Source organism: Channa argus, chromosome 18 (genome assembly GCF_033026475.1).
Source record: "Channa argus isolate prfri chromosome 18, Channa argus male v1.0, whole genome shotgun sequence".
NCBI lineage: Eukaryota > Metazoa > Chordata > Actinopteri > Anabantiformes > Channidae > Channa > Channa argus.
The window spans coordinates 21502341-21513155 of record NC_090214.1 but is presented as its reverse complement, the minus strand read 5'-3'; the positions used below and the strand labels follow the sequence as shown (position 1 = coordinate 21513155).

General features: G+C 38.5%; 2 protein-coding genes across 5 annotated transcripts in view; one reads left to right on the top strand and one right to left on the bottom strand.

The window, feature by feature from the left end:
• Positions 1 to 5028, top strand: LOC137103138 (major intrinsically disordered NOTCH2-binding receptor 1-like). Its single transcript, XM_067483159.1, has 3 exons — positions 1 to 161; positions 700 to 948; positions 3029 to 5028. Exons 1-3 carry the CDS (start codon positions 15 to 17, stop codon positions 3224 to 3226), a joined length of 594 nt encoding a protein of 197 aa, XP_067339260.1. The 5' UTR covers positions 1 to 14; the 3' UTR covers positions 3227 to 5028.
• A 193-nt stretch (positions 5029 to 5221) lies between these two features.
• The window catches only part of LOC137103530 (solute carrier family 12 member 2-like), a 69076-nt gene continuing 63482 nt past the window's right edge, over positions 5222 to 10815 (bottom strand). For all 4 annotated transcript variants that reach the window (XM_067483974.1, XM_067483975.1, XM_067483973.1 and 1 more), the window contains one exon: positions 5222 to 10742. In XM_067483974.1, coding sequence (XP_067340075.1) covers positions 10607 to 10742 — 136 coding nt within the window. In that variant the 3' untranslated portion in view covers positions 5222 to 10606. The remainder of the gene's footprint in view (positions 10743 to 10815) is intronic.

Below are 10815 nucleotides of genomic sequence, written 5' to 3'. Positions count from 1 at the left end.
TTAGCAGAACCAGAATGGACATCTCGGCTCTGCCAAACAACAACCACCCAGAGAAGTTCCTCCAACTGGACGTTGGGATCCTGCCGGTTATGCACGGCATGTTCCAGGTCGGCGCAGTCATGTCCACTCAGAGACACTGGCACAACAGGCTCTACTCTCAGGTATGGACTGTGGCACAGCCACTGTTACTGTTGTATGTTCATCTCTGTGTGTCCAGTTGCTGCACTTTAATGTGGAAAACTGCATTTGATTGTCTAAATGTTTTTCCTCATTACAGATCAACACAAATGTATTATTTATACAGTGCATTCAGAGATCACCATCATCATTACAGCCTGGTGCTGTGTGGACATAATAATTTGAAACAGGAGATCAGGACAGTGCAGCATCCAGTATTATTATCAGCCATCATATCTGCAGAGCCGGAGGAGGGTCTAGACATTGATTACTATTCTGAGTATGTGTGAATGTATGTTAAATAATTCAAAATTAGCTACAGATGGATGAATGTTGAAATAACGTAGAATTATAAAATTATTTTCAGCATCGGTCACTTAAACATTCAAAAGGGGAAGATCCCACAGTAGTGAGAAAGCAGAGGTGACATTTAGGTCCATTTTATCACAGAAGCTGTGTGAATGTGTTTTGTTTTTGAAGACAATATAACGATTATAATTCAAATCCTCACTGTCCCCACAGAAGGAGCAAAGGCTAACAACTGAAAACCGGCCGCCTCCATCTCCAGAGGGCAGTCCTGTGCTGTTTGTGGACAGGTACCTGGAGAGGCATATCACTCCGGTCACACTGAAGTCCAACATTAAAAGGAACCCACTGTACATGGACATAAGAGCGATGGAAGCAGTGGACAACGAGAAGTCCAAGCCTTCCTGGACTGTCAAGGAATATGATGCACAATCAATCCATGGCAACCTCACAAATTTCCTAAAGGTAATCTAAGGGGAGAGAAAGAGAGGCTGTTGCTGACGAAGAGGACAAATGGAAGAAACGGTGTAAAGCCAACAGAGAGAGACAGATGGACAGATATAGGGACCCACAGATGTAGACTGAGCAGATTGTTGGTTTGGTTCGCCTCCTCTGATAGTTTGGCTCTGGGTGTGGTCAGAGGTGGCACAGACAAACCTTTAAATTTCATTTGTCTCCTCTGTTCCCTCCTTACACACCAGATTTTACACTAGGCCACATTTATGCATAAAACCGAAAATTCTAAAGGGAACACAGATTTTTCAGCACCACTGTTCAGAAATGTGTACAAAAATGAACATTTCCTTTAGCAAAGGTAAAGACCCTGCCTTTTGGACACACTAGAGTATCCGTTACTCTACTTGTCTCTGGAATAGAACAAAATATGAAGTCATTATCAATCTGGGTTTGATCACAAAACCTGCATAGAGGACAGTAAATAGGCACCGTGTGAATGTAACACCCACACATTCACAAGCTTTAAATGTTTGCGCACTCATACATACAGTACATGGTAAATAGTAAATGGTCTGCACCTATACAGCACTTTTCTACCTATCGTCACTCAAAGCGCTTTACACTGCTTCTTATTCACCAATTCACACTCACAATCACACACACATTCATACACTGATGGGGAAGCTGCTATGCAGCTGGCCAACACTTCACCGGGAGCAACTAAGTTGGGGTTCAGGCTCTTGCTCAAGGACACTTTGACATGTGACTGGAGGAGCCGGGGTTTGAACCAACAACTGTGAGATTGGTGGACAACTGCTCTACCTTCCTGCACCACAGTCGCCCCCTCATCCACATACTCACACGTTCATGCCAAATAATGAAAAGATAAAGGACAAGTGTTGGCTGTTAAATTCCCCCCTCAGACTTTCTGTAATGTTCTTGTGAACTTAATGTAAGCAGGTAAAGTTTATTCATTGTTTAGAAGTTAATACAACTATACTTTTAAATTTTCAGGTCACTTTAGAATTTGCAAACTTGATGTGACTTGAGGTTTTGACTTCAATTATGAGAGCTGAGAGTTGACCCAACTGAGTAAATGAGGACACAAAATTGGCTACTTAATGTTTGTATGTTCAACAAACATTTTATGATAGAAATTATTGCTTTTACTCTTTCAAAACAAATAAACCACATCAAACTATTGTATCTTCATTATTAACTTCCACCTGAAGTAAGTTAACTCACATTTTCAAGGCAGAAGAGGAACGTTCAAGTTGAACCAGCTTAAAATGATTTACAATGTTAGAGACATTTAGTTCTGGTACTGTGTGCAGGTTCTGTGATCAGATCCAGTTTATTAATGATCTCATGTGGAAAACCTTGTGCTGCTGCCTTCTCCTTCTTCTGTTCTGATTGGTCTTGTCTGAGTGGGAGGGTATGTACTGTAGGGTTTTCAGTTTTTTCCACTGTGCCACAGGTTTTTTGTCGTTGTTGTTTCTGATTACTGACGTGGGGTGTGTTGCTCTGTATGGTCATACATTGCCTGAATAAGTGAGAAAGCAGTTTGTTAGGCTTTATAAAGGCCAGAGAGGACAGTAGTCACTGAACAAAGGCTGAAACACAGTTGTGGCTCGGGTTAGGTGCATTTGGAGGAGCCAAAATTGAGAAACACAGGAGTCAGTGATTGTAACTTGGAATAATCTGTGGAAAATTAGTGCTCGAGTGGTCACAAAAGGCACCAAACTGCAAGACTACACTTTACCGAAGTACATGAAGAGAAGCCTGGTGAGTATTGGAGGGACATTCTTTGGTCAGTTGAAACCAAAAGAAATGAGCTTGGAATAATTGGAAACAAGCTTCAGGGAGCATCATGATTTTGAACTTTGCCACATTTTTGTGTTTCTTCAGAATAATGTCAGGGTAGCTGTTCACCGGCTGAAGCTTAGCAGCAAAACAACGAAGGACTCAAACTAAAAAAGTCTTTGTCTGGGCCCATAAGCACATGAGCCTGCTTGAGTCCAACTAGAGTGTGATCATATCTGCATGGAGATATTTGATAGTTGAGTGCATTTTCTTTTTTTGCTTGCAGGAGGAAGAGAAGACTGCTAAGGATCTGGACTTTTGGCTTGAGGATCTCTACACACCAGGATTTGACTCTTTACTGAAGAAGAAAGAAGCTCAACAGTCAAGAAAACGACTTTGTAAAATCCTTTTGTCAATCACTTTGTCTCTCTGTGTGGTACTTGTTGTAATAGTGCCAGTTGTGGTTGTGAAACTAAAAAACTGACATTTTTATTGTAACGTCTTGGTGGCTGCTACTCGCTCGCTGTATCATGAATATCTGCCTCTGCACAAAATTATTGCGAGGGAATACAAATTTAAAATGGAGCTTCTTAGCCTGGCTCCCATGTCAGATAAAAAAGTGGATGTAGCTCTGGAGACCAGCCCTGCGTCACTTTTTATGAGGGGCTTTCAGAGTCAGACTCTCGTTACCTATTGTAGGTAAAACTATATGAGTCACTAATCACCTGTCCTTTGACAGAACCTCTGTCATATCTGGGAAGCTTAGATAGCAATGCAATGCAAAGATACAGGTTACAGGCTGATGCCAAAGACGACCATCTGCGATGACTATCGTAGTGTAATGTTTCATCGTAGCATGAGGTCATCAAATTGGTTACTAGACTACAAAAGAAAACATCCCCGTGTGATTACAATTGTCACAGGACACTTAAATCACACACTCGTTTCCCCAACTCTTGAATTGAATAGTACTTTTTACATACACTGTTTAAAAAGACACATAACCTTTTTTGTCACTGTCTGACATCAAATCCGACTAAACTTTTCCCTGTTTTGGTCAGTTAGAATGAGAGGGGAACTTTTTTTATTACTTTCTTGAAAGTCTGAAGTTTACATACACTTCTTTAGTATTTGGGAGCATTGCCTTTGAACTGTATGACTTGGGTCAAACATTTGAAATATCCTTCCACAAGATTCTTACAATAGTTTGCTGAAATATTTGCTCATTCCTCTTGATAGAACTCGTGTAACCGAGTCATGTTTGTAAGCTGATTGCTCACACATGCCTTTTCTGCTCTGTCCACAAATCTTCTCTAGGATTAAGATCAGGGATTTGTGATGGCCAGTCCAAAACATTGACTTTGTTGTCCTTAAGACACTTTGCAACTAATTTGGCAGTATGCTTAGGGTCATTGTCCATTCGAAAGACCCACTTGTGAAGTGCACCAGTCCTTCCTGCAGCAAAACAACCCCACAACATAAAACTGCCACCGACATACTTCCCAGTTGGGATGGTGTTCTCAGGCTCCCAAGCTTTCCCCTTTTTCCTCCAAATGTAATGATGTCATTATGGCCAGTTAACATTTTAGTTTCATCAGACTACAGGATATGTCTCAAAAATGATGGTATTTGTCCCATTGTGCATTTGCAAACTGTAATCTGGCTTTTTTCTGATGCTTTTGGAGTAATGGCTGCTTCCTCGCCGAGTGGGCTTTCAGCCCATTTCTGTACAGGACTTGTTTCACTGTTGATAATAACACTCCTACCAGCTGCACAAGTTGATTTGCTTTTGTTCTCCAATTATTCTGGCATTTAGCAAATAAATAAAAAATTCTAACAGACCTAAAACAGGAAATGTTTAGTCTGATTTAATGTCCGTGAGAGAGAAAAAAAAAAAAGGTTGGGTCTTATTATACAGTGTATGTAAACATCTGGTTTTAGCTGTATAGACAACATCCAGTGGGATCCCTTTAGTGGAAGGTGCAGCATATGCTTTTAGGATATCTCCAAAATGTTGTATTAATGTATTGTGTATTAATATTATCCTCTACAAAGCTAAAATGTTTCAGTACACAAATGCTCAATTATTTTTGAAGATGATGTTCAATAAGTTTTGAAAGGAGTCTTCTAAACAAAATCCTAATTATAGTTGTAGACCATAACCTCCCTTTAGAGCCTTGGGAATCCCAGTGACTCGAGCTTTCAAGTCACTGAAACGTTTAACAGGGTCAACAGGTCTCTAAGAGCAGCCTTTTTTCTAGAGGTCAGATGGCGCACAAGTTGGTATCAGACATATAATGTATCATATGTATCAAAATAATGTATCATGTATTTGGTATAGAAAACATTTTTTTCTCAGAATAAAAAGCAGTTGTCCTAATATTGATCCCAGAGGAACATCATCAACCTGTGAATTGTAAAAAAGAGTTCAACCTCTACCAGAGAGTTACAGAGAACAAAAGGAGACTTCAAAAGCAAGTGATTTAATTTCATTTATTTATTGCAATAAAGATGTACAAAGTATTGGTAATCATAAATGTTAAAATGTTAGAAAAAGCATATCTGTGACAGTTAACAGTACAGTGTATCAAAACGTTACTGCTTCAATCGGCTGGGTCTATTCCATTGACGTTTGTGTGAAAGTCAGAAAACAGGTTTGATCTGCTTTTGTTATCACACCTTTTCTCCAAAAGACAATGGAAAAGATTTGTAAAAAATAAACACTCAAAAAAAACAAAAAAACAAAACAAAACAAACAAACAAAAAAACAAAACAAAAGGCAAATTAGCTTCTAACTAAAATAAAAATAGTATTAAAGAAAAAAAATGCTATCTGGACTAAAATAAATAGCTTCTCCATTATAAAATTTAACAAATATTCCACTCCCAGATTTTAGGCCATTGAACAGTGTAGTTTATTTACAGGTTAGTTTAGGTTTGTAGTGTTGTGACACAGATGGCGAATGGAGAGGAAAGGGGCCTTTGGCAGGAAATACAAACTTTAATTACATGGTGATTGAGTACAGGTGACATTTGGTATTTTCAGTAGAACATACTGGTATTTTTAGACAAACTCCAAAATCTATCAGGATATAAACAAGGAAAACAACACTCACTCTATTATTTGATTGTAAAATGTTGACAATGTGACATAAACACACTCACAGTAAAAAAGAAAAAAAGTTTGCATCCCCTTATTTTGAAATAGCAAAACAAATAAATAAATAATAATAACACAAAGAATGTCTTTTTTAAAATAATATTTAATGCACATTCAGCTAGTACAAATGACTTATCAGAAATTAATTGAATTTTTGTTTACATTTCTCGATAGGGATGCAAACTTTTCCACATTAGCAATTTTCATTATTTGATCATAACTTTATATACTCCTTAACCGTTTTTGTTACTTCTGAAATTGTTATTATGTCAGATTTAGGGTAAAGTTTTCATTCAATGTGAAGGGTTGTAGATTCAATCCTAACACAATAACAATGGACCAACAGCTACTACACATGTTTCATTAGAAGAAGGAAAACTGATCAAGGAGTCTATATAAAAAAAATTATAATAAAATTAGGAAAATTACAGGTCTGTATGCATATCTGTGTCTCTGTGTGTATATATATTTCTGCTTTAATATACAAATATAGAGTAAGCTGTGTTCTTGTTGTTGCTCTGTAACAGCAAGGGACAGTGAGTGCTTCACAGCACAACAATGAATGAAGTGTAAATAGCCAACTCTTGACGTTATAGTGCACAATAGTGCCCCCAAGTGTCAGACTCTCCTTGTGGCTCGAAAATATTCGGAAACCTTTTTGGTTTCAAACATTACAGACAACTGACACAAAGTAAAGTATGTGCTTGTGCTAATGAAGCAATATTTGCTTGACAGACATTAAACAATTGTGTAATGCAACTGCCAGACCCTGTTCGTTAAACGAGCACTTGAGGTATTTATTATTGCTCTTTTATAAATTTGAGGTGACTTGCAAAAACTGTACTGACTTTATGTGGACTTTAGTCCACTTTTGGGGTCAAGCACTTAGCTTTGTCATTACTTCGATTTAATCGCAACACACAGGTCTATAAGCCCGTTTCCACGACAGAACTAGAACAGAGTACAACTAGACAGAAAAGTCTAGAGACCTTTTTAGGAACCCAATTTCTCCATCTGCATTTATGAATCAGGTAGTAAATTTAGTTCTGGGACCCTAAATTCTAACCCCCAAAGATTATCTAATTGGGGTGTGGTTGTATTCTCTGCAGTGAGGCCTGCAGTGCTACTCATCACTGATTGGTCACATACAGTGCAGAATTTTACACACCCACCATCAGGAGTTTCTATTTTCATTTGCCATAAAAATCAAGACTGATGAAGCAGCCCAAGAGATTTCAGGAGCGATTCAGTGAGATAGTGTGTACATAGGGATGTTAAAGGCAACCACCTGTCATGCATTCGATAGGTCTGTGGACTTAATTTTACAGGGCTTTGGATCAACTGTTGAAATGCACATTAACCCCAAGGAATGTTCCTGGACTTTACCGTGGAAACATCTGTACATTTACAAATCTGTTTAGTTCTTAGAAACATGAATCAAAATTCAGTCTAACTGGTTACGGCAAGGTCCCAGACGTTATGTGAACATGTCCAACAAATAAATGGGTCTGCAGGTTATCAGATTTTGGAACAGATCTAAACTTTACTTTAGAAAAAAAAGCATTTCTCCATTGCTTTTTAGGGAATTGCTATAGCTGGGCATGTGGACGTTTTTGGGGAGGGGGCACTTTTGTGTGCTAGGACATAAACAGAGGTGGTCTTTGATTGTACCTTCATAGTTTAAAAAAAAAAAAAAAAAAAGGTTTATAGTTCCTCACACAGTACATATCTGGAAAGTACTCAGGTTATATTTAAAACACAGATGAGCGCGAGTATGTATAGAATTAATGTGTATGTACTGGATGCATATATACACTTGCAGCAATGCCCCGCAACATCACACACACATATTAGGTGTATATACCAAATGCTTGGCCTGCACATTCTGTGGATGATGCACAAAATGATGAGCGATGGGATGGAGTTGTACATTTTCTAACAGCACAATCAAGCGGACACACAGTACACTGCACTGTGCCAACTACAGTCTATCCAGGAAACTGTTCGTATACAAGAGAATGAGAAACAAATGAGACTATGTATACTACCTCCTAGAAATCATGTTAATTATTATACAGTACATTCAACTAACCTCAGAATTGTCTCACATTCCTCTTAAGATTGCATACAGTAAATAACAGGATACACGAAAGTAAAAAGCAAAATGCTAAAACTGTTTCTGGGGGAAACAGAAAAATAAGTCTGCACTGCACAGTAGAGAGAACCCTGTTTTCTTCCATTAGTTTTGTGGCAGTTTCTGATCTACAGTATAACCATGATCTCCAGCAGCCATATTGGAACTTTTGTTCTGGATTCTGTTATGTTTCAGTCACCTTTTGTTAACCATTGACACCAACAGTGGAAGTACGGGAAAACCCACAATGACATTTAAAGTTATTTTTAATAAACGGCACAACAAGCAAAACATGGTCCTACCTACACAGCGATCCCCTTACATTACCTACTATTCAAATGGCATTGTTTTCAGGGTGATACAGTACATTTAGAGACAGGACTTCAACCAAGATTAAGGTGTGTTCAGACTGAAATTCTTGCCTTACTCACAAGGTCTTTACGACTCCCTATACTTTAAATACCCAGGTAACAAGTAAGTGAGAATTTATTCCTTTTGGATTAAAGTTCTTGAATGTCCAGCAATTCCAACTGCCACCGAACAGCATGTTTTGGATGCTTGAGAAGCTCCTCCAGATTTGTGCTGCACAGGGTGACTGCATCCATTTCTAAGGTCTTAGTGGCGTTTGGAAAACTTATTTTGTATCCAGTCTGAAATGACCTTAAAAACTGATGTAACTATATAACTCCAGGAAGTAGCAGATGTAGCTTAGTAACAAAAGCAACCATTTTTTGTTTAGTGCAGTTCGGCTATCTGGCAATAATCTACACTCTGTAGCCACATCAATACTTTCTCTGACCATAATAGAACAGGAAATATATTTGACTTATTGTTTATAACTGCATCTATATGGCTTTTTTTTTTTTGGACCATGGTATCCTTAAAAAGGCTACAAGCCAAGGTTCTTTAGAGAAATCTCTGGAGTAAAGGAAGAGTTGCCTAAAAAGGCTCTTAAATGAACTGAGTTGAGTAATATCCTTTCACATGAATTAGTGATGGACTTTTATTACAAGTACTTACGCAGCACAAGCTCATATGCATAGAGGTATCTCGTTACTCTGCCTTGACACATTCTAATGTCACATTCTTCCTGCCAGCAAGTCTCCCACTGTAAAGCCTGCAGGTCACTTATTCTCTCCACTCAACCCCAGGCTTTGAGGGAACCAGAGACCAGCAGTCCATTATACTGCCAAGCGGCAATGAAGCGGCCAGAGATGTGCATGAGTGCAAAACTCGAGTCTACCGTGGTACTAAAAGTGTTACACTTCACCAGCTACCTGCAGGCCTACAGTAACTTATGTAACTAATGTAGGTGAACTATGTGAAGAAAATAAAGATGCAATACAGTACAAAAGACAACTGTACTGAAACACTAATGAATAACTATCTGCATTTACCAACAGATCATCCAGCCAGTATGGCTTATAAGAAAAAAAGGAATCATGACAATCGTTAGTTCTAGCATTAAGGCAAGGTTTTAACTAGCTTGTTGGGTAAAGAAGTTACTTTACACACACAAAAACATATTCAAAGAAATACTTAATTTAGTCTCACAGCAGCTACATAGGAGAGATGGTCTTTCTAATGAAAAACTAGGTTCACATCTTTTCTGGAAAAAAAAAAGAAAAGAAAAAAAAAAAAGAAGATCTTCAAGACCCATACACATTTTTAGGCAGAGCGCCTAAGAGATACATTGTGTCTTGTGTCGAGTAGCTGAGGCTATCGAAAATATCAGCTTTATAAGGAAGACTCAAAAGTGAATAAGAACCTAAGTGCTATGGCCCAAAAATAAACATGTTGAAGAGGATAAAAGAGAGAGAGATAAATGAGAGAAAGTCTTCATGCAATCAAGTGGACAACCTTCATTAAATTCATGCAATTCACTAGTATAAATACAGGGCTCCAACTAATAAAAAGTCAATAAAACTAACTGCTATCCACCACCTAATAAATCATATTCTCAATCTGGGTAGAGATTATACTTAGTTCATCTGATTCAACTGGAAGGCACATCCATAAGGCTTTAGAAGGTGTTGCAAAGCTTTCTGCATGGTTCTCTCCCAATATTTAAGGAAAACAACAGAGTGATTATTGCTGCATCACAAACACAACTGGTCCAAGTAACTTATGGATGACATCAGTAATAATTCATAATATGAGAACAACAACATGAGCACTGTGTGCATGGCTGCTATGGAGCCTGAGAAGAAAAAAAAAAACTAACAAAAATTAGATTTATATGAAGAAAACCAAAGAAACTAGAGCTACAAGAGAATAACTCAGACATCTTGGAATAAATAAAGGAGCAGCGTGGCCAACCTTCCAACCACCCCCACCATTCCTCCATCACCTGTAGAGCAATATAACCTACTTTGTCTTTATTCACATTAACCAGCATTATTTCCATTTCCAATGGCTGTGTTCTTTACTATATCTGGAGTGTATTTGCTGCACCTTAGGTTTGGACTGGAGTTGTGTGTGTTTGTGTGTGTGTGCGCATGTTTGTCTGTATGTGCTCCCAGTCTCTGATAGGGTTGTGAGAGTTAAAAACTTTTTCTCTTCCGTGAGTGTTTAAGAGTAGAAAGTGAGGACGCTCTGGTGGTTGCCACGCACCAGGAGGATGGGTGGCAGGTCCTTGGACAAAGCCTCCAGCCAGGCCATGTACAGAGCACTGGATACTGCACTCTTCCTGGCCAATGGCAGGCTCCTGTACAGTCAAACAGAAAGAAAAGCCCAGTCAGCAACAAGGCTGCTGTCACTTACAACTGAAACTCGTAGCT

Bases quoted from the DNA above. Each gene is read 5' to 3' on its own strand.
- LOC137103138 (XM_067483159.1), top strand. From the start codon at position 15: ATGGACATCTCGGCTCTGCCAAACAACAACCACCCAGAGAAGTTCCTC. The intron at 162-699 runs GTATGGACTGTG...CTGTCCCCACAG, and splicing joins ACAACAGGCTCTACTCTCAG to AAGGAGCAAAGGCTAACAAC. The intron at 949-3,028 runs GTAATCTAAGGG...TTTTGCTTGCAG, and splicing joins ACCTCACAAATTTCCTAAAG to GAGGAAGAGAAGACTGCTAA.